Source organism: Biomphalaria glabrata, chromosome 6, assembly GCF_947242115.1.
Source record: "Biomphalaria glabrata chromosome 6, xgBioGlab47.1, whole genome shotgun sequence".
Classification (NCBI taxonomy): Eukaryota; Metazoa; Mollusca; class Gastropoda; family Planorbidae; genus Biomphalaria; species Biomphalaria glabrata.
Window position 1 is genome coordinate 22,337,178 of NC_074716.1, and position 27,789 is coordinate 22,364,966.

Below are 27,789 nucleotides of genomic sequence, written 5' to 3' on the forward strand. Positions count from 1 at the left end.
TTGTCTGAGTCATATATAGCAAAACAAGTTGGTCCCAAATTGGTCCAAATACTGTACACATCTTTAATCTTAAGACGGTAGACCTTTGTACAAGGTCACTTTAGTCAATTAGGAGCTGTTTAATTAAAAAAAAATATATATATTAACTTTATACACATACACTATGTAGACCAGTGATTCCCAAAGTTTTCCATATAGACCCCCAGGGGTCTACGAAGACTTCCAAGGGGTCTGCGAAAGGGAAAACATAAATTGGGGGTCTATGAGATGTCCACGGGGGTCTACAATAAGATTTCATTTAAACAGGTCGACTTTAATAATTTTAACATAAAATTAATGTAATTCTTTCATACACTAATATATGATTTGTACCCGAGTTAATCTTTTAAATATTTAATGCTATTCCACCAAAAAATTGTTTGTATCTAATTTAAATACTTATTTAAATAGCTTCAAAGTTTAACAAAAAGTATATAGACTGTACAGCGTTGATTATTTAAAATTGGTATTTATTCTTTCCTTGTCATACTAGCGGTTGCCTAAGTGCCTTTTTATACTGATATGAAATCAATTATACTGGAGGATCATTTGAGGCATTGGCTGCACCCTGACAAAATAGATACAGATTTGAACAAAACGTTTCAACACTCAAAGATCAGAATAGACCCACACAATCTCTCTTCGACATCATATAGAGAAGATAATAGTTTGTGAGCGTCTTACAAAATCTCTTTACATATAGCAAAATACGGAAAACACTATAGGTAAAACTTCGTAAAACATTGATTTTACCCGCCTTTGTAGTTTTAAATAACTGTTTTACACAAATCTACATCTGATATTATTAAACGAATTTCTTTAATCAACAATACAGTTCAAGGTCACATCTGTGGCATAAGTTAAACATTAAAAGCTTTTTTTTTTGTAATTCTTTCCAAACGACATATATACTGTTACGGATCATCGACGTCGCAGGCTCTGACAGGGTGTAGCGCTGTGTGATGCAAACTGCCTAAAGGTCGCTGGCTCCTTATTCTTAACAGGGTTGACCCACGATACCTTTCCCATGTTCGGGTATAGCTGCAAGACAGCGCAGTTTGAATTTACTTTTCCTTCTGTGTTTGGTGACTCCAGTAATAAATATAAATTGTTATTTTAATTAGTTTAAATTTGAATTTTATCAATTTAAAAAATAGATCTCTATAAACTATGTGTAGCTGTAAATTAGTTTTTCAATCTTTAACTCACTACAGTTAGAAATTTGTTTTAAAAATGTTTTGATGTATTTGCGAAAATTCAATACAAGTTAAGTAAGGGGTCTACCGAAAGCCAGAAAACATGGCAAGGGGTCTACGAGACAAAAAAGTTTGGGAACCACTGATGTAGACTATACTTTAAGACGAATTCACTGTTATAAAGGTCTTAAGGTACTGAAGCTTTTATTTTGCTCTAGTTGGATCTGTCCTAACATTTTCTTAGTCTCGACTTTGGTTTAGCGGTGTACATTCCTCAATATTTCAAAACTCATTTCAATCTTAATATGGTGTAGATCTATCATTCAAAGCCATTTTTTTTTTCATCTCGGGAGTTGCGACAATGAATTGGTCTTGGTTGATATCAATATGTAACATATAGCGCGTCTTCTTCAGCGTTAAAGCACGTTTTTTGTGCTAATGACTAATGTAGTCAACAGATGGCGCCACAGTTCGTGTATCTTAAGGGGCAGAAGTTCTTCGCGCACGTTCCGACCCTCACAATCACACATTCACGCTCATAATTAAGTAGCAATTCAACCCGGATGTGATCTCTTCCCGTGCACAATGCAAACATCCAATCTGTCACACGAAATGATGATGTCATTTGATACTATGTCATTCTACATGGCGTGAAGACCAAGTGGTTCAGCCAACAATTACACTGTTCTGTCTTGACAGGTTTGTTTACTGGCACTCAAGAACCTTTCTATTGAGCTGAAAGGGCACTTAGGCCTAAGTCCACCTGTTGGCACCTGTACACGAGGATGAAAATATAATGTACATCAGCCTGGTGGTGAGCTAAAGTGTACCTAGCTCTTCATATATCTGATGGTGAAAATAAGAATGACTACACACTACATGATTCCAACGTGGAGTTGTGGTGGCTTAGAGGTAAGAGCTTAGGTTACGATGTCATCAAGACTTTGAATCCTATGAAGATATAGATTTTGTGAAAGCCCCTGAGTCCACCCAACTTTAATGGGTAACTGACTTTAGCTGAGAAAATTAAATGTGATTGTCGTTGTGCTGGCCCCCATGACACCATCGTTAACCGTCCTAAAAACAATGTGGAAGAGTAACTTGACCTTTACGTACTTACATGTCAGTTTGTTCAATCCTGGCGTGAACATCGTTTGTGTGTAAGATGGTGAGTTGAAATTCTGACGCTACTGCTGACAGTGTCAGAGACAACACAAATGCAAGTATCATGGTCAAGGCTTCAGTACTAGTGTCGAAAAGGTTCAATTGTAATTTCAAAGTATTGACTTGAAAGAAGATTCTTGAAAAACATTAAAGATGTGTTTATCAATAGTTTGCATTATACACATAAGTAATACAACTTTTATTTTGCCTCAAATTTGTACAATAGCTCAGACATAAAATATATTCTAAATTAGTCCAGATCTCCCGTGTTCTATAAGGGCTAATTCTGCCTATAATAATAGGCCAACTTTCTTATTCTAAAGTTGAAATAACACCAAGAAGGATAAGGCTGTTGAGATATCGTGTCAATTTGAAATTACTAGCTTAGCATCATTTAAAACAAATTTCTCTAGCAATGTAATCAAGGTGTCATTGGAATACAATTTGTTTAAGTCAGTTCCAATCACGTCTATTATATTAATATTTAAGACACACCATAATCATTTTCAATGCAACAGTTTTTTTTTAATATAGTTAAATATTAATGGAAAATAAATGCAAACACTAAATTTCCTGCGTATCTCTCTTCAATGACAAGTTGCGAACGTATGTTTTTAGAGATCGTTTATTTGTGCAGAGAAATCTTGAGCTAGTAGGCCTATAAATGGGACCCATGAATAGTGGAGAGTATAATTTGAACATCTGTTCTAAGCTACGATTCGGTGGACACTAGCACTTCGAGTAATTGACTCGCGGCCAACTTGAACTCTTCACGCTCAGAATGTGTTGGCCTGATTAGGACTATTCAATAAAGAATCGAAATATACAGCAGCAGATTGTACGTTTTAGAATACAATATCACATTGTACATCATTAGAATGCAACATCACATTATACATCATTACAAAACAACAGCACATTGTACATCATTACAAAACAACAGCACATTGTACATCATTACAAAACAACAGCACATTGTACATCATTACAAAACAACATCACATTATACATCATTACAAAACAACAGCACATTATACATCATTACAAAACAACAGCACATTATACATCATTAGGATACAACAGCACATTGTACATCATTACAAAACAACATCACATTGTACATCATTAAGATACAACAGCACATTGTACATCATTACAAAACAACAGCACATTGTACATCATTAAGATACAACAGCACATTGTACATCATTAGAAAACAGTAGAATACATCTCACAGCACATCATCGAAACAGATTGGAAGACTAGATCTATATCACATTAGAATTCATTAAAAGACAATGTACACTCTATTAGAATACCGAATTTTTAATTGCACTTTTACCTTTTGAGATCAACGGACAGAATAAAACCAATAGCAACTAAACTGACACATTAATGGGAAAAAAAAGACTACATCAGAGTTAAACTAAAAACATTGGAAGTGTGCATTGGCTGTTTCTATTGAAAATACACTTTAATAAACAAATGCAATTTAGGTTCATTAACTTACTTAACAATGTGTGTCCACAGAGATTAGTTACTTCCCTTCGCACCAGGATTCATTTCATCGAGCCTTACTTGTACACACTGAATCAATAAGACTAAGACTGTAAATCAAACCATATGGTTATGGTGCCGAAGTAAACAAGTAGTCCACACTGAAGTCTACCTGGTATCACTGTAGCAATAGGTGTTGTCCTTCTACAAGAACCTGTCATCTAGTAGCAAAAATAACAGGATGCATAAGGGGGGATGACTGTCAATCGGACACAGGTTGTCTTTCCCTGTAAGGTTGTTTAAGGGACAGCACTCGTGTTAGTCAAGCTTCCATAGCCTGTACTTTCTGAGACCAAGTCCAAGTCTTTTATGTAGAAAAATGGGGATAAAGGACATTTAAAAAAAAATCAGTTGGAGGGGTTTCAGTTTTAGGTGAAATAAAACACAGGAAACTAAACAAACTGTAACGCAAGCCACCCATTTAAACCCAGATTATTATCTTTAAAAACCCAAACTAGATTTGAAAAAAAATTCCACTAAAATAGTCTCCTACGCTTTTTATTTTTTTGTACTACATTCTGGAGTTATAATGAATAGTAAATGTCTGAACAGTAACCACACGCACACACAACTGTTCCTCTCTGAGCATCAAGCTCGTACACTGGCGGGTGTGGTATTCCCCTCCACCACTTGTTATAACCAGATTGAACCACTTAACATTGTATATGTATCCCCAATACATTTCGTTTCTGGATTTACTCTATTCGTCACTTTCGTAATTTTTTTTGTTCCACAGAAAGATGATACAGGAATGGTCTCTGAATTTAACGTATTTATAGTTTAAAAAAACAACACGAAGTCTTTAGATTATCAGGGATTAGATTAGATATGGACTGAATTACATGGGTCTATCCGATTTTTTTAGTGACCTATTAAATTGTTCAGTGCACCTACAAGATAGTTTCAGTGCACAATAATGGCTGCATGGTCGTGTGGATTGCGCGCTGGACTGTCGATCGGTCATCTCGATGTTTCCGGGTTCATACCCTGCCCTCTGCCATCCCCAGTCGTCTTGCGGGAGGCTTTGACTAGGGTGTAGATTATCTTCAATTCTGAAGGAAGGAATATCCGAAACATGCAAAACATTTTACAGACATTTTTACAAACCTATCATCTAGCTTCAGTGCACCTATCAGATAGTTTCAGTGCACCTATCAGATAGTTTCAGTGCACCTATCAGATAGTTTCATTGCACCTATCACACCGTTTAATTGCACCTCTAAGATAGTTTCGGTGCACCCATCAATTTCAGTGACCCTATCAGATGGTTTCGTTGCACACATCAGATCATTGCATTGCACCTACTTTATCGTTACAGTGCATCAGATCATTGCATTGCATCTACTCTATCGTTACAGTGTATCAGATCATTGCATTGCACCTACTCTATCGTTACAGTGTATCAGATCATTGCATTGCACCTACTTTATCGTTACAGTGTATCAGATCATTGCATTGCACCTACTCTATCGTTACAGTGTATCAGATCATTGCATTGCACCTACTTTATCGTTACAGTGTATCAGATCATTGCATTGCACCTACTCTATCGTTACAGTGCATCAGATCATTGCATTGCACCTACTCTATCGTTACAGTGTATCAGATCATTGCATTGCACCTACTCTATCGTTACAGTGTATCAGATCATTGCATTGCACCTACTCTATCGTTACAGTGTATCAGATCATTGCATTGCACCTACTCTATCGTTACAGTGTATCAGATCATTGCATTGCACCTACTTTATCGTTACAGTGTATCAGATCATTGCATTGCACCTACTCTATCGTTACAGTGCATCAGATCATTGCATTGCACCTACTTTATCGTTACAGTGTATCAGATCATTGCATTGCACCTACTCTATCGTTACAGTGCATCAGATCATTGCATTGCACCTACTCTATCGTTACAGTGTATCAGATCATTGCATTGCACCTACTCTATCGTTACAGTGTATCAGATCATTGCATTGCACCTACTCTATCGTTACAGTGTATCAGATCATTGCATTGCACCTACTCTATCGTTACAGTGCATCAGATCATTGCATTGCACCTACTCTATCGTTACAGTGTATCAGATCATTGCATTGCACCTACTCTATCGTTACAGTGTATCAGATCATTGCATTGCACCTACTCTATCGTTACAGTGTATCAGATCATTGCATTGCATCTACTCTATCGTTACAGTGTATCAGATCATTGCATTGCACCTACTCTATCGTTACAGTGCATCAGATCATTGCATTGCACCTACTCTATCGTTACAGTGTATCAGATCATTGCATTGCATCTACTCTATCGTTACAGTGTATCAGATCATTGCATTGCACCTACTCTATCGTTACAGTGCATCAGATCATTGCATTGCACCTACTCTATCGTTACAGTGTATCAGATCATTGCATTGCATCTACTCTATCGTTACAGTGTATCAGATCATTGCATTGCACCTACTCTATCGTTACAGTGTATCAGATCATTGCATTGCACCTACTCTATCGTTACAGTGCATCAGATCATTGCATTGCACCTACTTTATCGTTACAGTGCATCAGATCATTGCATTGCACCTACTCTATCGTTACAGTGTATCAGGTCATTGCATTGCACCTACTCTATCGTTACAGTGTATCAGATCATTGCATTGCACCTACTCTATCGTTACAGTGTATCAGATCATTGCATTGCACCTACTCTATCGTTACAGTGCATCAGATCATTGCATTGCACATACTTTATCGTTACAGTGCATCAGATCATTGCATTGCATCTACTCTATCGTTACAGTGCATCAGATCATTGCATTGCACCTACTCAATCGTTACAGTGCATCAGATCATTGCATTGCATCTACTCTATCGTTACAGTGTATCAGATCATTGCATTGCACCTACTCTATCGTTACAGTGCATCAGATCATTGCATTGCACCTAATTTATCGTTACAGTGCACCTACCTAGTCGAAAAGTTTAGCAGGGAATCAGCGTCGATGGCGGCATTGTCAATTTCTTTTTTCTTCGTTCTCATGTTTCCTGTTGGAGGGTTCAGATCCTATATTTGAGATGTTGGAGGGTTCAGGTTAGTAATCCTATGTTTGAGATTTAACGCGAAGTGTTTTTTCTTCTATAGGAGAGTTTTGGGGCCAGTGTCTTGTTCGGATCTCTTGATAAAGCATGCAGCTTTGAAGGACATGATCAGAATTCTGTGGTGATGCTCCACAAGGGCAAGTTTCGACTTTTAGTTTTCGGTGACTGTTGGGAAGAATTTATCCAACAGCCAGGCGTGAACCGGGAGCTTTCACATCAAGTCCTGTCTAAGATTGTGTCTTGCCTCATACGTAGCGCAGAGTCCTCGGTCCTAGAGTCCTCGGTCCTACGAGGAATTTCTTCATATTCCTATTCTGCAACTGCCACAAAACCGTGCAGGGACCGCCAATCCAGTCTCGAGTCTCTGATGAAGGCCTGGGACAGGGATGTCAAGGCTTCTGTTCCATCCTAACCCCATGGATATAAAAAAAGTTCATCCATGTTAACCCGAAGGAAGCTGTGTTCCATACCCGTCCTTGGCCTACCTAGGTTTCAATACATGATGCTTCCACCGAGGCTCCACTTTGAGAGCTAGAATCCTCAAAGTGCACCTAACAGATAGTTTCAGTGCACCTAACAAACAGTTTCAGTGACCATCAGATATTTTCAGTTCACCTACCAGATCCATTCAGTGCATCTTTCAGACAGTTTTAGTGCACCTGACAGATAATTTCAGTACACCTTTCAGATGATTTAACTGTACCTGCCAAATCATATTCTGCACCTATTTTCTATAATGACTTTTCTTTGGGCCTCAAATGTGTGACACGCGGCCTTCGCGAGAGCTTTCCAACTATCTGTTTCCGAGGCCATCCTTTGCCAACTAGACCCCCGCCAGACAACGGCTTTATCTGTATCAGATGTAGGAAAATATGCAGGTCGCAATTGGCCACGTGTCATATTTAATCTTCGAAATCGAAGACATTTCCATTCATCAGATTGTTTCAGTTGCACTGATCTGATCATTTCTGCACACAGAACGTTCAATGACATCTGTCTGCTCGTTTTATTTACAGACCTATATATGTTATACCTAGACTGGAAAACAGAGCCGAATTTCGTGTCGGATCGTTATGTGCATAAACTCTATTTCAAGCTGTAAACCCTTAATCTTGGAAAGTCTTAAAAAAAAAGTAATGATCTTTTTTTTCAAAGTTTAGAAATAATACAATCCCAATTTGAGGATTTTAAACAGAAAGGACTATTAATCACAGAATTCGCGCAAATTTATGATATAAAGCTTATTTCCTTTTAGTTTCAATGAAGCTAACAACATGTCCTAGATCTAAATACTTCAAGACTGTTAATTTTAATTATCTTATTATTTTAGATTGTGCATTTAAATAGATTGATTACCTCTATAGGGACACTGCGTTTTTATTGATATAAATATACAAGACTTATTAATGACCGGCTACAAATCTGTGTAATGACAAAAAGAATGGCATTTTTTTTACAAAGTTTATATCCACTCACTGTCTGTCTGTCTGGTAAAAAGTTTGTACACGTTATTTCTCCCACACCAAATTACAGATCAAAAGTGAAATTTTGCACAATTATTATTTTTACATGACAATAAAAGAATCAATTAAAAAAATACAACAATTAGTTAATTAACTATTGGTAATTAATTATTTTGTTTGGTATTTCGAACAAGGGAAAGAAATTGTACTTTTCTGATGTGGTGGTATAAGTTGAATTAGCCCCCTTTATGCTTTGTAGGTTACCGCTTTAAAGTTTGAAGCTAACAATTGATAACTATAAAATCTATTTTCATAAGCGATTCCCTGGCAGAGTGGTTAGACTTAAGGAGGGCTGGCAGAGTGGTTAGACTTAAGGTGGGCTGGCAGAGTGGTTAGACTTAAGGTGGGCTGGCAGAGTGGTTAGACTTAAGGTGGGCTGGCAGAGTGGTTAGACTTAAGGAGGGCTGGAAGAGTGGTTAGACTTAAGGAGGGCTGGCAGAGTGGTTAGACTTAAGGAGGGCTGGCAGAGTGGTTAGACTTAAGGAGGGCTGGCAGAGTGGTTAGACTTAAGGAGGGCTGGAAGAGTGGTTAGACTTAAGGAGGCTGATGAGGCCTTAGCCCTCGAGTTGGAATTCATGTCGTTCACCTTTTTTCTTTATAAATGCATTTAAAAAGCGATCACCACCCTACCCTCAACTGGTCCAGACAAGTGATTATAGCGCAGTGAGAAAGCTATATATTACAGACGTTACTTTAAAAAAAGCGCGAAGATGTATTATTGTTAGTCTAGATCTATTACAACTTTGAATACATGACTGATCCAAACTAATTGATACAACTACACTCAATATAAGTTTGTTTTTTTAAAGTGTTTTTTTAAAATGTTTTTCTTATTATATTTCAATCTTATTCAGGTTTCAATTACCACTGCATCGAATAAATGTCGAGTGAATTTCCCCTTTTTATTTCCATATAAACTTTCCGAAAGCACTCAATACCTTTAGTATTTATCTAAGAAGTGGGAAAAGACTATTATTTCCATCTAAATACACACTAGCACGTGACCGCACATTTGGCGGAGTTACTAAACCAAGTGACACCAGCACTGATGCAAGAAGCAGACGACAAAATCACTGGTCACGAGTGACTCTGTTTGCCCTTTCTATTAGAATAGTAGAACATACACCGGGGAAAAAAAAGGACAAGTTTGATTTGATTCACATTTAGGTATTTTATTGAGAGGTGAAAGAAGAAATAGGCACTGGAAAACATGGCACAAACTGCATTGAAAAAGGGAATAAAAAACAAAAACAACAACAAATAAAAAAAAGTGTTTGTGTTTTCAGATGAACTCATAGGGGCCTCTATGGAACAGCTGTTTGGTAAGGCAGGTTTTGAAAATTTGATATGATAATTTTAGTAACACAAACAAAAGGGTGAAAGTAGATTACAACAGCGTTTTTGACATATAAATAGGTCTTATCACGAGTCATCTATTATTCTTTTCGTTATTTTTGTGAAGAACTGTGAAAGTTATAATACCAATTCAATCATGTTTTTAAAAAGATGTATAAATATATTCATACAATGAAAATTCTTAGATTTCGATAAACCAGTAGCCAAATACACCAGGAAACACAAAATAACGTCATTTGATAACGTCATTTGATAACGTCATTTGATAACGTCATTTGATAACGTCATTTGATAACGTCATTTTGACCATATTTTTTTTTATAATTGCCAAACAGCTGACCCACTGTATTACATCACTTGCCGAACAACTGACCCACGGGATTAGGGAGGGAGGTCCGTTTGAAAGGCAACATACGCTCGTTGAGAATATTCAATATTTTGTTATTGAACTGGGAATCCGAAGAAAAGTCAGAGATTGTTCGCAGGGCTAAGGGCGGGGAGGGCATGGAAGGAGGGGGGGGGAGGTAAAAGTGGGCCGCTCCAATTCAAATCAAAAGTCTATGTCAGAGAACATTACGACGCACATGGTTTTAAAAAAAGTGTGTTCCAGACAGAGAGAGAGAGAGAGAGATAGAGAGAGACGGAAAATTAAAATAGGTCGTTACTATTCAATGTAACAGATATTAGATTTTACGGGCGAAATAGTTAGTGTGTGTGTGTTGGGGGGGGGGATTGTTAAAATGCGGACCGTTAATTTGAAGTTACAAAAAGGAGGGGATAATCCAGCCATAATAAACAATATATAACCTGGGATTGAACAAATCAACGGGCGTAGCCGGTGTGTAGTACTAATCTAAATAAATGTGCATATTGAATCAATATAAAAAGAAGACAAAGAGCTGTTGCTTGTTTTAATCCTTCTGCAACAAATATAGTCCTTTAAGTTTTGAATGAAATACTAATGAGTTGAATTCATCAGAATAATGAGATTATTACGAACTGTTACTTTGTTAATGTATCACACTGTGAGAACTAGATCGAAAGAAATCTTGTTCAAACACGCAATTCAAATCCATACAGAATAAAGCATCAAAACACCGACTTTGAATTGAAACTGCAATATTTTAATGGAATCAATTTAATTCGTTGTCACCTAACTGACGATACCAACATTGATTCCACCAGAATGTGGTAAATAATTACGGAGAGAAAAAGTTAAAAGTACAATCTTATCACCGAGTTTCAGTATTCGATCACTAAGTTTACTGAGATTAAATTTATTAGTATGTAAAATTTCAACAAAATCTTCTGATCTATCTTCAACTTTCTTTATCAAATAGATGTGAGTGTAGAGTGTTTACAGTTTTCTTTATTTTTTTTTATCGTGACCGTCTCAACGTTGGGTGATTTTCTTGCTTCTAAGAATGAGTTCAAACTAGTTCAAAGTAACGAGTACATTGAGTCCTACTAGCTACAAGTCTAGACATCAAACCTTCCTTCTCCAGGCACTGGTTTGACAAAATTTGAAGGGCTTATAGAAAATATTTCATGACATGCACACTTTTTTTTTCTCTCTAGATTCTAGGTTAACCTAACAATATAGAATTGACCACCAGCAGGGTGTGTAACAATAGTGAGTTTTAGTTGACACATCTAGCTCAGTGAACACATGTGGCTATTGTTGGATTAGGCTCCAAACTGAATACCTGAATACAAGATTGATGTGCATTATTTCATTGAAATAAAAGTGAATTCTTCTATTTTTATCTTTTTGTTTGAAATATACGTTTAGAGAGAGAAACAAAGAAGGGTTGGAGTTGTAAGGAAAACTTTATCATCCTAAAATATTTAGGTCAGGATTCAAACTTCATATTGAAGATAGATATTACTTGATGTGGCATTCTTTTAAGTCAACATTCTTTTTATAGAATCACTTTAGTTTAAAAAAAACAACCTTATACTAAGTGTAATTGTATCGATTAATTTGGATCAGTGATGTAATTAAATTAATTTGTAATAGATATAGACTAACAACAATAGGGCCTAAATCTGTGCCATTAGAAATAGTTTACCACTTGTTTTGGTTGAGCGCAATGTCATGCTTTTAGTTTTCTCAATTCACTGAGATCATTGTCAATGTCACAGTGATCGCTTTTTAAAAATGCATTTGATAAAAAACAGTTTTACGACTTGAATTAGGGTTAAGGCCAATACACTAACCACTTTGTCAGCGAAGTGCTTATGAAATTAGAAGGCTTTATAGTTATCTATTGCTAGTTTCAAACTTTTAAGCGACGTCCTAATTCTCTACACAAAGTATTTTTACAAAGCTTATATCAATTCACTCTGTCTGTCTGGATCAGCTGTTTGGTAAGCTACGTAATCCTATGGATCAGCTGTTTGGTAAGCTACGTAATCCTCTGGATCAGCTGTTTGGTAAGCTACGTAATCCTATGGATCAGCTGTTTGGTAAGCTACGTAATCCTCTGGATCAGCTGTTTGGTAAGCTACGTAATCCTATGGATCAGCTGTTTGGTAAGCTACGTAATCCTATGGATCAGCTGTTTGGTAAGCTACGTAATCCTATGGATCAGCTGTTTGGTAAGCTACGTAATCCTATGGATCAGCTGTTTGGTAAGCTACGTAATCCTATGGGTCAGCTGTTTGGTAAGCTACGTAATCCTATGGATCAGCTCATGGGCGTAGCCAGGATTTTTTTACGGGGGGGGGGGGGGGGGTTTAGGGGGGGAATTTTTTAAAAATGTATTTATGTGTGTGTGTGTGTACATAATCTTTATTACATTCTGACCCTTCATTCTTTCGGAAGACGTTTATTGTGCCCTAGAATAGGTTCTTCCATGAGTTAGTGGAAAAATTGTAGATTTCCAGCCATTACTAACAAGGGGGTCTGGGGGAGCGCTAGGAGCCAAGCACTATTTCTGATATTGAAAGCCAACAAATGCATATTCTGAGGTATCTACAGTGCATTTTCCTGCTTTTAAAAAGTTTTATTTCAAAAACCTAATGTGCTATTCTTACTGACTTAGACCCTCCCGCGCCGTCAAGCTGTTTCCATAAAAATCTGTCACTGGTAATGTCTGAAGCCTCTTCCCACCTGCCATGAGGACCTCCATGAATGAGTGGCGTCAAGTTGTACTAGGATATCATTGCAATTCTTCTTATGAGTAATTCATTTTGTCGGAGAACATGTCCCGCAAACCTCATGCGTCGCTCTCTCACAATCTTACTAAGGGGTCGACTCCCAGTTCGGCATAGGATTTCCTTGATTTGGACCCGATCTCTATAACTGACTCCTAAAATCTGTCTTAGCCATCTTTGTTGAGCCACATTTAGTGTTTTTCAATTTCGGCAGATGACTATTCACTGCAGTTTATTAATGGAGCCCTGCCACTGGTAAAAATGTGTAACCTCTCTTGAATACGCACTTGGAATTACGTAACTGTAGTTTGCTTTAGATTTTATATCGAAAAGAGAAGTTTTATCGTCAAAATCATCTGTTGGGGGTTTTTCACCTCAAAATGCTCTGTAGGGGGATCTTAAACTCAAAACCATCTGGAGGGGTTTTAAACTTTAAAAAAAAGCCATCTGTAAAAGAGGGGTTTAAACTCAAAACTACGCTCATAGATTTTAGAGTGAGTAATTTGCTTTTATTTATATTGAAGAGGTACTTTTAAGCTTTAAACTCCACTGGAGGGGAGTTTAAACTCAAAACCCCTTTGACTACACTCATAACATTTTTGAGTGTATAATTTGCTGTCTCTTTATTATTAAAGAGGTATTTTTTACCTTCAAACCCCGCTGAAGTGGGGTTTAAACTCAAAACTGAGTCAAAACCCATTTACCTACGCTCATAACATTTTGAGTGAGTAATTAGCTTTTTTTTTATATTGAAGAGGGGATTTATCGTAAATTTTAGAGGGGGGGGGGGGTTAAAATCAAAATCTTCCTTAACTGTGCTCTTGGAATTAGGGGATTTTCGTATGCATTTTTTTTTGTTTTATAAAAGAGGGGGAGTTAACTGCAGAAACCCCAGTTAGGGGGTTTAAAACTCAAAACCCCTGGTTGGGGGTTTTAAACTCGAACCCTCTGGTAGGGGTTTTAAACTCAAACCCCCCCCAGTAGGGTTTTTTTTAACTCGAACCCCCCTGGTATGGGGTTTTAAGCTGAAAACCCCCTGGTAGGGGGTTTTAAACTCAAAACCCCTTTGGTTCTGCTGGGGCAAGTGATGGTTTAGTATTAAAATCTCACCTAAAATAAACAAAATCAAAGCAAAAAATCAGTCACTAAATTCCGATATCCCTTTCGGGGGGGGGGGGGTTGAGCCCCAACCCCCCCCCCTCCCCGGCTACGCCCATGGTATCAGCTGTTTGGTAAGCAATTTTTTCCTTAGGTAGGTATTGATGTTTTTATCACCTCGAAACAAAAAGGGCGCAATTAGATTACAAATACGCTTTCATGTTTATTTTGACAGATGAATACATCATTAGTAATCTGTTCAGTAGTTCTTGTTAATCTAAGGAATTTATCGTACAATTAGCTGAACTAAAAGTCCTATAAAGATTCACGTATGGGCTTTTAGAAACTAAGAACTTTAGTCTCTCGTTAACCCTAAGCCTATTTCCCTCCCTACAAACGTTGAACGATTTAAAAGCAATTCAAAAAAAAAAATGAAATTGAAAAGTATATTGTCTTCGATCACTCGCGTCTAATGCATGACAGAATAGAGTAAGGATTTGATTATTGTTTTTTTGTATGTAGATCTAGAGACCCAGAAATTGGTGTCAACATTTAAGATTGATAAATGTGTAGGCCTACTATTTTAAGTAACAAGAACCACTGCTTATTAAATCTTCATTTTAAAAGTATGTCAAAATATATGCAAAAAAAGGAGCATTCTTTATAAATACAAATCAAAGCTTTTGGAGTTTTGGTAAATTATTAGTAGCTAGTAGACAAGTAATCTATTTAACATTATAATGGCAAATAATAATTTGTGTTTCTACTAGCTTACGCCACATTATGCAACTTTGAAGTTAAATTAAATACCTTTTAAATAGTGTTCTAAAAACGGTGCATTGTTAACAATTAATAAATAAATAAACGGATTGTATGTTTAATTTTAAAAACGAAAGAATTCCCTTGCAGAAGACTAAAATAGCCGTGGCACCTTTCTTCTAGCAGGCTACACAATTGTGTGAAATCAGATTTCTGACAAACGTGACAGATGGACGAATGAACCAAAACACACACACAAAAAAAGCCTCTCCATAATCGGGTGCGACAAAAGCGAGCAACAAAAGTTCTATAGCACTGGTCACTGACTGGTCAGTTTTCGATATCTCCACTCATTCATTTGAGACATTGGGAGGTCGGGCAACCAGCAAACATAATAAACAGTGTTAAGAAATGTTTGACGCTATTCTGTGATTAGCCTACTTTTTGAATCCATAATTATTTTTATTCACTGCGGGGTAACTGGTATTTTAAATGATCAACAAATATTTGTGAAAGGTCAACAGTATGGCGTGTATCACTACTGGTAGGAAATCACAGTTGAAAATCCGGATCTAGACCTAGATATGTCTTATAACCCATTTTTTTGTGTGTTTTTTTCGAGAGGTTCATGGCTAGCAGTTTATTTGTTTAGCTCAGCGGAGTTTAATCGGACTATGTTCACTTCTTTCAGTTCAAGGCATTTTATTTGAATCAAGAAATTATATCATCTATTGCGTGTATATGTGTTAGAGAGTGAGAGAGAGGGAGAGAGAGAGAGAGAGAGAGAGAGAGAGAGAGAGAGAGAGAGAGAAAGAAACAAAACTAAAAAAAAGGCCTACATAGACTATGTATGCAAGAAGCAATACATTATTCTGACAAAGTCAACTAGCGAAATGTACAACTTATAAATAGATGTATTGATAAAACATTGTATCACCACAACGGCACAAGTCCTACACAGCTTTCTACACAGTTTTTTTGTGAAGTCAATGTTTCAATATAACAAACACAGGGACTAACCATAACCTATTTATTGTTTAAAGATGAATAACAATTTTACCATCTCCCCTGAACTATTTCACATCATTGTGCACAACTCCCATTAATTGTTTAAGTCTGCTTTGTAACTCACTTAAACTAAAAACTCAGTAGACTTAAATAATTATGTCTATTAAAAATTAGTTCTACAACAAAAAAGATTCTCGGGTTCCGTCGTCCCTGCCCCCCCCCCCAACCAAACATTGACGCTCTCCATTTTTCTTTTCATGATTGAACACGAGATCAAATCACCGGTGGTAGTTATATAACCAAAACGAATGTTTTAAAGACGTTATTTAGAGCAGACAATTATTTAGAGCAGACAATTATTTAGAGCAGACAATTATTTAGAGCAGACAATTATTTAGAGCAGACAATTATTTAGAGCAGACAATTCGACTGGTGTTATACTGTAAGGAGTTGTGTATTGTAAGAAACATACCAAGCGGACACCGCCCCACAATGTGATTGAAACAGAGAAACCTCTTTGCATCCGGTTTATTTGAAAACATTGTCCACCAATAGACCTGGTGGATGAAGTACTATTTTCATTGCATTAGATTTCAAGCACAAATAACATGCGTTATTCTTACAAAGCTTCTATCAACTCTGTCTGTCTGTCGGGTAAAAGTTTGTACACGTTATTTCTCCCACACCCAATCTCGGATCAAGCTGAAATTTTGCATAATGATTTCTTTTACCTGACAACACAAGAATCAATATAAAAATTAACCAATTAGTTAAAACATTATTGGTAATTAATTATTTTGTTTGGTATCACGAACAGGGGAAATAAATCGTACTTGACAGGCGTGGTGGTATAAGTTGAATTAATCAGCTTGATGACTCTTGAGCCCAAAGTGAACATTTTTAAAAATAAATTTAAAGAACGATCATGTAAAAATTCACCAAGATACCAGACACGCGGAGGATTCAGCACCCGTCGCCTCAGCGTAGCGCCTCCGTTGAAATGTCTAGGGGTGGAACTAGATAGGCCAAGAAAGAGAAGCGAAAAAGGCCCCAGCTGCATACCTTAGGTGAGCTTTTTTTTTTTAAAAAAAAAAATCTCATTCGGCAACCCAGTCCAAAAAATCCACCACACCGTTCCACAAAGTGGGCCGACATAGGTGTTCCGTCAGCTGGAGTGGTGGTCCTCACACGGAACAATATAGGAATAGGATAATTCCCCGTGTTAGCATCGCCTTCGGCCATATAACACACGCACGCGGTGCGGTGGCCCTCACTCGGTCAATGTACTGCTGGGAACCCTCAAACAGGACTAGGGGCGAAGAGCTTCCGGTTCAAGCCTGTTCTTGGAATGACATCCTTTCCAACGGGATAATAGCGCCTTTTGCGCCGATTTCCTACTGGACCTATCTTATCTTATATGATACAGACGTTACTTCAAAAAGGAAGATGATTACGTCCTACGCGTTATGCATGTAGTCATGCATATTAATTTACCAATGACCTAAATTCTGGTTACATTATCGAAGGTCCGGACAAGTGATAGGATCATAGCGCATTGAGAAAGCTAAACAAAAACAATTGGTACAACTATTTCTAATCGCACAGATTTATTATGTCTAGGTCTGTCATACATATAATTACACAACTGATCCAAACTCATTGGTACAATTACACTTAATATAGCCTTTTTTTTTTCTTTATTGTTTTTTTTTTTTTTGTTTTAAACTTCTATTTGAAGACTGATCAACATTAAAATCTATCTAGAATTGAAAGTCTGACTCATTCAAGACTAAATGTTTCTCTGTAGTCCATCTCTAGATAGGATTAATGTTTATCAAGACTAAATGTTTCTCTGTAGTCCATCTCTAGATAGGATAATGTTTATGCTTGGATAATCTGAAGACAAAAAGTAGATGGTAGGCACAGAGATACAAGACAGTTCATTACTGTGGAATGTAACATCAGATTGAGCTAATAGTCGACATAGGTTTCTATTGGATACAAGTCATGTCATTATTGTAGAATGTAAAATCAGATTGAGCTAATAGTCGACATAGGTTTCTATTGGATACAAGTCATGTCATTATTGTAGAATGTAACATCAGATTGAGCTAATAGTCGACATATGTTTCTATTGGATACAAGTCATGTCATTATTGTAGAATGTAACATCAGATTGAGCTAATAGTCGACATAGGTTTCTATTGGATACAAGTCATGTCATTATTGTGGAATGTAAAATCAGATTGAGCTAACAGTCGACATAGGTTTCTATTGGATACAAGACAGTTCATTATTGTGGAATGTAAAATCAGATTGAGCTAATACTCAACATAGGTTTCTATTGGATACAAGACAGTTCATTACTGTGGAATGTAAAATCAGATTGAGCTAATGGTCGACATAGGTTTCTATTCTTCTTTCCTTTTATAATTTTTTTTACTTTATAGTCCTTTAATATTTTTATATACAAAAGTAGAAATTTAAAAAAAAAAGTTAAAACAACCTTCTGATCCCTTTTCCAACGCTTCTGTAAGCCACTTCCACCTTTTTTTTTTTAAATGTCTTTGGATCCAGAAAATAAGTCCTGATATTTTGATGTGACAAGAAAGTTATAAATTAAGTGTGTAGTTTCCTTGACTTTTTAAGCGTTAGAGCCTTCTTTCAAAGTCTAGTGTGTGGAGAGAGTGCCGTGTTTACACAATAAAATTTACAACTAGCTATATCACTATAATGTCATGGCGCTGATGTATCATTAACTTATACTTTTCAGGTTTGTGCTGGGACAACCGCTAGCTACTATAATGCTTTTCATGTCGCATTTACGCTATAGGCATATGTATTGAAACATATGGACGTGGGATGTGTTGCTGAGAGGCATAAACAGCTTAGCTACCTATCAAAGGGGCTCAGTTCGAAACTCGAGTTGTGCTTGGTGAACGACTAAAGGCAGCATGGAAACCTTCTCCTAGATATACCCCCCCTTCCCCCCGCTAGTAGCAGAAAGTGTTAAGCTTGCGATCTCTAGATTTACGATTATCCAAACCTGTTACTTTGTCAATTGGGAGATGAGATAAATGTTTCCCTTCATCCTCCGGTACATCTAAACATTTTCAAATATACCTTTAAATCTTCTACATGTGAGCAGGTCAGGCAGGCGCGAGTGGGAGAGGACCTATTCTCTGCTGCTCAACATTAAAATTTACCAACAGTAGGCAGATGTTAGCGCTACTGGGTGGGCTCAATCTGTGCACCTCGGTATGGTGACCAAGGGGCTAGAGTCACCTAAGTAACCAGAGAACTAACTATACTAACTTAACTAAATGAAAACAAGATAACAAACTTTAGTTTACGATAAATAAAACAAAAAGAAACTTTATTTACACACAAAATAAATCAATAATAAAATATAATATATACACTAACTTGACTAACCACTACAAACACTAACAAACTAACCAAACCAACTATCTAACACAATTTGATCAAAACAACTATCTAACTAAAGAGAACTAAATCACTACAAGATAACTACTATACTAGACCTAGATCTACACAAACACACTACAATAAATTAGTCTAGATCTACAATATCCTACTACTATAAACAACTCATAACTAAAACTAAAACAAGAACATCTAGTATTCATTAAGAACAGAAACAGACTATAACTTATAACTAAACCACTAATAAGGCAACACTACAGAAACAAAATAACACTAGCTTCCCTAGAATTAGATCTAGAATAGATCTACAGAAACAATAACAAAACTATCAATAGCAGTAACACAATAACACTAGATTCCCTAGAATTAGAATAGATCTACAACAGCAGTTATAAGCAGCAGCTATTTCAGCAGAGTAATTGCAGCAGCTAAAAGCAGTTTAAAACAGCAGCATGTATTTCAGCAGTAATATTCATCAGTAACACAGCAGCTAAAAGCAGTAATAATAGCCTGCAATACATAAATGCAAAAGTATATTATATTCTATTAGGACTGATGGACGCCGCCATCTTCAATACAGCATGTTGCCAACTATTATGAAAAATAGTCCAAGTAGAAAATAAAATAACTACCATACACATAGTGTGACATAGATCTAGAAAAAAAAAATAGTTACAAACTTACAGGCCGTCCCAGGTACAGGAATAAAAATATAATTAGTCGACAGACCACAAAGATCTTCAGCTGTCACACAGACAGATATGGTACTGACCACTGGTCAACTGTACACTTAACTGTTTTAAGACAGCACAGTGGCGTAGCTACCAATGTGCGGGTGGTGCGGGCCGCACAGGGCACCAAGTGGAGAGGGGCACCAAGAGTGACCAAAACTCCCCCCAGTGTGTATTAATTTCCTATTTCCCTGAGATTTTCAGTAAAAACGACTAATTGTATGGACACGAACAAACATAAACTACTGTATTTTAAAAATGAACTAACGATTTATAAACCAGTCATGTCGCTATTTTGTTTCATCTTCTTGACTATTTCTTCCATACAATGTAAGCTATAGAATAGTTTGAATCTAATTTACTAGATTTATTTCGGACACACGGTACATGTTGTTACTACACTGATCAATGCTCTGTAATATAAAGAAGAAGATAGGCCAACCTTTTTTTTTACTTCATTGTTTAGTCCATTGGTTTAATCTAGATATTGAGTTTACAAATATATTTCTAAACTCTTTTAACTAACTAGTTAATACTGTAACGTAAAAAAAATGATGAACAGTGCTCAAGGCTGACTAGTCAGGCTGGCGCCTCAAAACCATTTTAAGCTCAGACTTAGAAATCGGCATATCTGGTTTGTCCGGTCTGGGTAGACTATAAAGTCTAAAGAAGCATCGAGACAATTTCAAGTCACATCATTGCCAGAGTCCACCGACTATAGGCGAGCTGTTATTGGGTATGAATTAACTGAACAATTAAAAGCAACAAAGCAAGATGAGACGGTTATCAATGAATCCAGAAAAACATCCTGAATGATGAAAAAGAAGAAAATACTTCAATACCGCAGGTTCTATAGACTAAAGGACAGCACACAAGCATGTTTTAAGCACACTCCTCAAAAATTCATACTGAAGAAGCTGAACCATCAGATAAACAATACAGAAAGCAGGATAATAAACTCTAGACTGAACGACATCGGAGATTGGCCTGATGTCATCACAGATAATATTTGCATACACCTTGTCACTCAAGGATCTGAAACAGTTCAGCGTGTGGACAGTCAATTCAGAGAGGCGTATAGACATCAAGAATCAGCAAAAGGAAAGGCTAGAAAGCTTTCAAAGGCTTGTTTTTTCCGGCAAATGTCAAACGGCGAGAAAGTTCTTAGAAAGTGGATGTGTTATTCGCCCCAAAAAAAAGAATCCTTATTTTGCTTCCTCTGCATACTCTTCTCAACAAGATCAAGTACCACATCTTCATTTAAATCCAAAGATGGATTCAATAAGTGGAGGAGGGTATCCCCGAAAATAGAAAAACATGAGACCAGCAGAGCTCACATTCAGCCATCGCTTGCTTGGAGGGAACTTGAAGTTCGCCTGAGAGTAGGGAACAATATTGACAACAAGGCCCAAGAATTGATTATACAAGAGACGAAAACCTGAAGAGTTAATAAAATTACTATCAAAGTACGATCCACTCTTGAGGGAGCATGTGCTTCGAACTACAATATTGGGGGATCACGCTAAAAAACAAATCATACAGAAAGTAAAACAAGCCAAATATTTCTCTATTATTTTTGACAGTACACCTGACATCTGAAAACTGGATCAAACTTCCCAAATTTTACGGTACGCTGTCATGAATAATGACGGGGTGCAGGTTTGTGAGTCATTTGTTGACTTCATCGACACAAAGGACAAGCATGCTGCTGGAATCGCTGAGATGATTCTAGAGAAACTGCGTTCGAAAGGCTTAGACATAATGGACTGCAGGGGTCAAGGCTATGGTAATGCTGCCGTCATGAAAGGTCAAAACTACGGTGTCCAAAAACGTATTCTAGAAGTCACTATTCATTACCTGCTCAAACCATTCTCTTAATTTAGCAGAAATTCGAGCTGCTGAAGCTAAAGTCAATTCGGTAACATTTTTTGGTACACTGGACCGTTTACACGCCTTTTTCTCAACTCCAATACACCGCTGGGATATCCTCATCAAAATAACCAGAACTAGCCTTAAACGTTTAGTTGAGACCCGCTGGAGCGCCAGAGCAGAAGCCGTCAAGATGGTTAGGGATACATTTTCTAAAATTATAGAAACTCTGGAGACATTAACTAGCAGAGATGAAAATTCATCGACTACATCTGAAGCAGGTGGATTATTGGTTGCTATTCAGTCTTTTAGTTTTCTCACCTATCTTGGATTTTGGGCTCCTGTATTAACTGAAATTAATGATGCGCAAGTCTACCTTCAAAAACAAGGATTGTCTATTTAAGACTGCTCACTCAAACTAAAAACATTAGAGACATTTTTAAGTAATAATCGAGAGGACATCGCTGAAGCCAGCATTACCTTTGCCGAAAGCGTATGTTCAGATCTGAGAATCAGTACAGAACCTCAAGAACGTATTGGCCATAAGAAAAAGATGCCTGGTGAGAAAAGTAACGACTCTGTACTTACACACAAAGAAGAGCTACGAAAGGGAAATTTATTCTACCTTGGACAGGATTGTTCAAGAAATAATCACCCGATTCGAGCAACTTCATGATGTAGTAGATAGATATGAATTTTAGCCGCCCAGCTATTAAATCCCCAGGTCGAAATCAATCTCGATAGTACTCCTAGCGACATTGATTAAAAGGAATTTCTGCTGGGGCGAAAGAGGCTTCAACGGTTTGTCTCAGTTTCATCTGAAGCCTCCGAACTTCCAAAACAAGGACCTGTTGAGCTCTTGAAATTTATAAAAAAATATCAGCTAGATGATTCAGTCCCGAATATCGTCATCATGATTCGCATATTTTTGACTATTGCGGTAAGCGTCGCTACATGCGAGAGAAGTTTTTCCAAACTTAAACTGATCAAGAATTACTTGCAATCAACGATGACAAATTTACGACTCACTAATTTGTCCATTTTGTCCATTAAACAAGAGCTGGTGGAAAAAATTGATAAAATTATTGATACTTTTGCCAGCAAGAAAGCGCTTAAAATTTATTTGTAGTATGTTTTGTAAAAGCGATTTTTTTTGAATTAACAATATTTGATTAATGAATACATATTATTTTGAACAGGTTTTGCAATGTTATTGATTAGTTTTTTTTTTTTTTTTTTGGGGGGGGGGCATCAAGATGAGGTACCGCACCAGGCATCATACACTCTAGCTACGCCACTGATGCAGCATGTAGTACATCACTTTTATACTATCCCGCACTAACCTATATAAATATGCGGAAGTACAATTATAAAATCTGACACTAACCTATAAAAATAAAATATATAAAAATAGCTCTAACATATACAACAAAAATACATTTAAAAAATAGCTAAAATTGCATATAAAACTAGCTCTGGGAGCGCAAGCTCACATACATATATAATTCTCTTCATGGCTCAAGAGTTTGGACGAGAAGAAGTAAGAAGAAGTAAAGGAAAGATCACTCTCTTATTTCTGTGGATAGTCACCCCACTAAAAAACAAGAGGGGGGGGGGGAGAACAAGTATTCATCGTTCACTACGGATGGATGCCTGGTCGTGCGGTTTGCGCGCTGCACTGTCGTTTGGATTTATCAAACCCTGCCCGCTCCCATCCCACTTCGTCCTTCAACTCTGAAGGAACATCCGAAACGTAAAACATTTTACAAACAAACATTTTACAAACACTAAATAGCAGGGCCGGACTTAACCTTTGTGACCAAGAAGTCATGGAAAGAGAACAAGTAATCTACTATGTATGTTCACCCGTCACTAAATAGCAGGGCCGGACCATTGTGGGGCCCTATGCGAAACGGATTTCGCGGGGCCAAGTTTGGGTAGTGAAGCGGTTATAAGTGAAATTTAAGAGTTTGTATTAGAAAATATATTCGTCTATGCATTTTATTTATTCTTTACTACGTACAGAATTACTTTACAAGCCTTGCGTGTAGCAAAGTCATACAGTATATCATAATAATTCTGTTTCCTACATAGATCATGCTCAATAGTAAGAATTACCAAATGTTTTAATCTATCTTTGAGAATTGTTGACCTCAAGTAATTCTTCATTAGTTTGAGGCGCGAGAAGCTACTTTCACCAGATTACACAATTACGGCTAATGCATAATGCTGTTTTTATTTATCGCGCGTAGGATTGGCGTTTTTCATATTGAATGACACCTCAAAATGACAATTTTTGTCTATATATTTCCGTATCTTTTAAGGACTTTTTCGTATATTTTGCAATTTCGTGAGATTTTCTGGAGCTCCTGGTAAATCGACAGGAGGACGCGGGAAATCTCTTATAAGTAATAAAATGGTTTAATTTAATAATTTATACACCTTGAATTAGCGCTGGTCCTATGAAAGTGCGGGACCCACTGCGGTCGCATAGGTTGCAGTGGCCTAAGGCCGGACCTGTAAAATAGCGGCGTATGCTACGCCGCCGGTCGACTAGTATAATATAAAATAGATTATAAAATGTAAGTTTTTAAAGGGGCGAGGGAGAGAAAAGTGATATCGAATGGAAAGGTCAGAAGTGTGTTTGGGAGGGTGATTTAAAGCGGGCCGTTCCTATTCAACTTATCACGTGCTAGAAAATACTGGCCAAATAAAGGTATTGGTAAAATACGAAAAGTTTTATTGAAAGTGTAAATAAAGGTGGGGTGGTATGACAAAGTCTTATGTGAGCATTACAATTTGTAGGATGTAAAACGCGAAAAATTAAAATATAAAGAGAGGCATCAGCACTGTCAGGGATATCAATCCAGCAATGTGGTCTGTGTAAGCGCCGTTAGCTCCTCCAAGTGTTTTCCTTCGTTCTCAGCTTGTGTCGCCTTCAACGAATTTTTCTTCCCGTAGTAAGAAGAGCCCATGTCAGTGTTAAAATATAACTGGGTGGGACGTTCCGATAATGAGCGCAATATTTATACCAGTTTTTAAAAAGTTGCTCAAAGTAAGGCTATTAAAGAAGGAGGCAGCATTGGCCAATACTATTATACGAGGGATGTTCGAGATACATAGAGCGCACGTATGTCTTAACATCATCTTCGTGTTCAGTACGAAGCCTTGCCGCGAACTTGTCGTTTTTGTGACAAAAGGCGTCAACATAGCGATGTTAAACACATGGGAGAATTGGGACCATTCTGACCATTCAACAAGAAGCAGGCCAACAGAGACGTTTTTAATCGCTTTTTTGGAGGTGCCTCACACAAAATTGGTATACATTTGAAAATATCCTTATAAGTAGTCTTTATCTTACAATATTTTAACTTTTTATAATATTTTAATATTGGTATACGTTTGAAAATATCCTTATTAGTAGTTGTTACGTGCGCATCTTAGTGTGAATGTGAAATGGTGCGAATGCGTGTTGAAAGAAAAGAAGAACCGAAATGGAGGACTATGAACAAGAAAGTGTTTTCAGTGTTAACAAAGATTAAAGTATTTATAAACTGTGATTTGTCGTTTACATGTCTAAAGAGTCTCATCCAATATAAAGACGTAACAAGTGGCGCCCAACGCAAAGGTAAAAACCCACGTATCCCTCTATACACAGTGGATCTCCTGTCAGCAGACAGTAGAGATAGTATAGTCTAGATCTAGAGACAGGAGAACATTCGATTCGATATTATTAGTAATCAACTATGGCGGACAGGGCTGAGGTAGCAGCGTTGAAGGAAGAGGGGAGGTTGTTGGAGCTTGAAGGGGCAGAACTAAGAAAATACGTACAAGAAAGGTTGATGGAGAGGGAGAGATTAGCCATAGAAAAGGAGAGATTAGCGATGGAAAGAGAAAAAGAAAAGGAGAGATTAGCGATGGAAAGAGAAAAAAGAAAAGGAGAGATTAGCGATGGAAAGAGACAAAGAAAAGGAGAGATTAGATAAGGAGGACAAAAGAGAAAGAGAAAAGGATAAGGAGATAGTAGCAATTGAAAGGGAAAAGAAAAATGAATTAGTCGCCATTGAAAGAGAAAGATTAGCGTTTGAAAAAGAGACAGCAGAGAAAAAGTTAAAAACAGACCAAGGAAAAGAGAATGATAAAAGAAAGAGTGACTCTACAGGGAATAAACTGGCAAAATATAAAGGTTTGATATTCAACGAAGACAAAATGGACATAGACATTTTTTTGAAGAAGTTCGAAATAGAAATGAGAGAACTGGAGTACCCTGAAGACAAATGGACATTGTTATTGTCGAGATCATTTACAGCGGAGGTGCCTTCAAAAATATGCATGAACCAGGGTATCTACAGCATTGTGAAAGAACAACTACTTCGAACTTTCGGGAAAACAGAAGCTTTCTATCGCCAACAGTTTGTTAATTGTGAGATAGAACCAGAGGATGACCCGCATACCTTCTTGGACAAAATGAGCAGCCATTTCGATAACTGGATAGAAACCGCTGAGGTAGAAAAAACCTTTGACAGTCTTAAGACATTTCTCATGTTGGACAAAGTGATGTACGAGTGTCAGGAGGAATTAAAAATATTTCTGTTGGAGAGGAAACCGAAATCCATAGAAGACATAGTAAGACTGATAAGGGCTTATAAAGTGGCACATCCCGAGAAGAAATTATCTAGAGGCAGTGATATAGAAGAAATAGTTGCCTTTAACAGAACATGTGAGACACAGAATAACTCTCACAGAACAAGGGAGACACAGGATAGACAGTATAGAAGTGGTACATATTAAAGACAAAATGATAACCGCAACGGAAGATATCAAGGAAACAGACAGGAAAGAAAGGACTGGGAGAAAGGTAGAATAGAGCAAGGCTTATCATTGTCATCTGATACTGGAACATTGGAGATTTTTCAGACATTCGTAGGGAACAAGGCAGCCAAGACCATCAGGGATACAGGAAGCACTATTATTGGAGTGAATAAGAATTTAGTGGAAGACCATGAATATACAGGCGAATCTAGGAAGTGTGTTATGTTTAATGGGAATATTGTACAATTACCGATTGCTAAAGTTAGTATAGACACACCGTCACACCGTATTTTAAGGGGACAGTGGAAGCTTGTGTTGTAGAGCAGGGTGAGATAGATTTAATTATTGGGAATATTCATGGGGTGAAAATATGTTCAGTAAGGGAGATTGAGAATTGGAAGAAATATTATGGGATAAAGTCTACGCGAGGTAGAAATGGGGATGTGGAAGAAGACATAAGATATCATACATCAGATGACATGGGTAGCAGAGAGCACGAGAAGAAAGAATTAACAGATAAGGTAGAAAGCAATGCAATAGGAATGGGTCCAAATCAAAGTAAAGTAAGGCAATCAGTGGTACAGGGAAAGCGATTTAAACCCACATATAGACATACAAGTCCATACATCTTATGCTTTAATTGTGGGAGAAGGGGGCATATTAGAAGACAGTGTCAACAGTTAATTAGAATTAAGGATTCAAGGTACAATAATGAAGAGGCGTATACGAGAAAAGAGAGGGATATTAGCAGCCTAGAAAACAGTACAGCTAGATCATTCGGTAGTAGGATCACAATGGGACATCATTGCAAAGGAGGGAAGCCGAAAGGATGGCATGTCAATAATGTTAGAATTATATAGATAGGATTAGAAAAGGTAGGAATGATGGACACTAATTATTGTTCTATTCTACAATGAATAAATATATGTGCAATGAATTGAATATTGTTGTTACAATATGCATGGAGCAAGATA

General features: G+C 37.1%; 1 protein-coding gene and 1 long non-coding RNA gene across 3 annotated transcripts in view; one reads left to right on the plus strand and one right to left on the minus strand.

Annotated features, from left to right (window-relative positions):
• LOC106060041 (snake venom 5'-nucleotidase-like) overlaps window positions 1-27,789 on the minus strand; it is a 65,372-nt gene that overhangs the window by 33,916 nt on the left and 3,667 nt on the right. Inside the window, exons 2-3 of one of the 2 annotated variants that reach the window (XM_056033668.1) lie at window positions 3,910-4,117; window positions 2,356-2,535 (exon numbers count right to left, since the gene is read on the minus strand). In XM_056033668.1, coding sequence (XP_055889643.1) covers window positions 2,356-2,465 — 110 coding nt within the window. In that variant the 5' untranslated portion in view covers window positions 2,466-2,535; window positions 3,910-4,117. Of the gene's footprint in view, window positions 1-2,355; window positions 2,536-3,909; window positions 4,261-27,789 lie in introns of both variants that reach the window. The other variant, XM_056033667.1, reaches the window with a different exon arrangement.
• The window catches only part of LOC106078026 (uncharacterized), a 49,723-nt gene continuing 30,565 nt past the window's right edge, over window positions 8,632-27,789 (plus strand). Inside the window, exon 1 of the long non-coding RNA XR_008778655.1 lies at window positions 8,632-9,898. This is a non-coding gene — a long non-coding RNA (uncharacterized LOC106078026). The remainder of the gene's footprint in view (window positions 9,899-27,789) is intronic.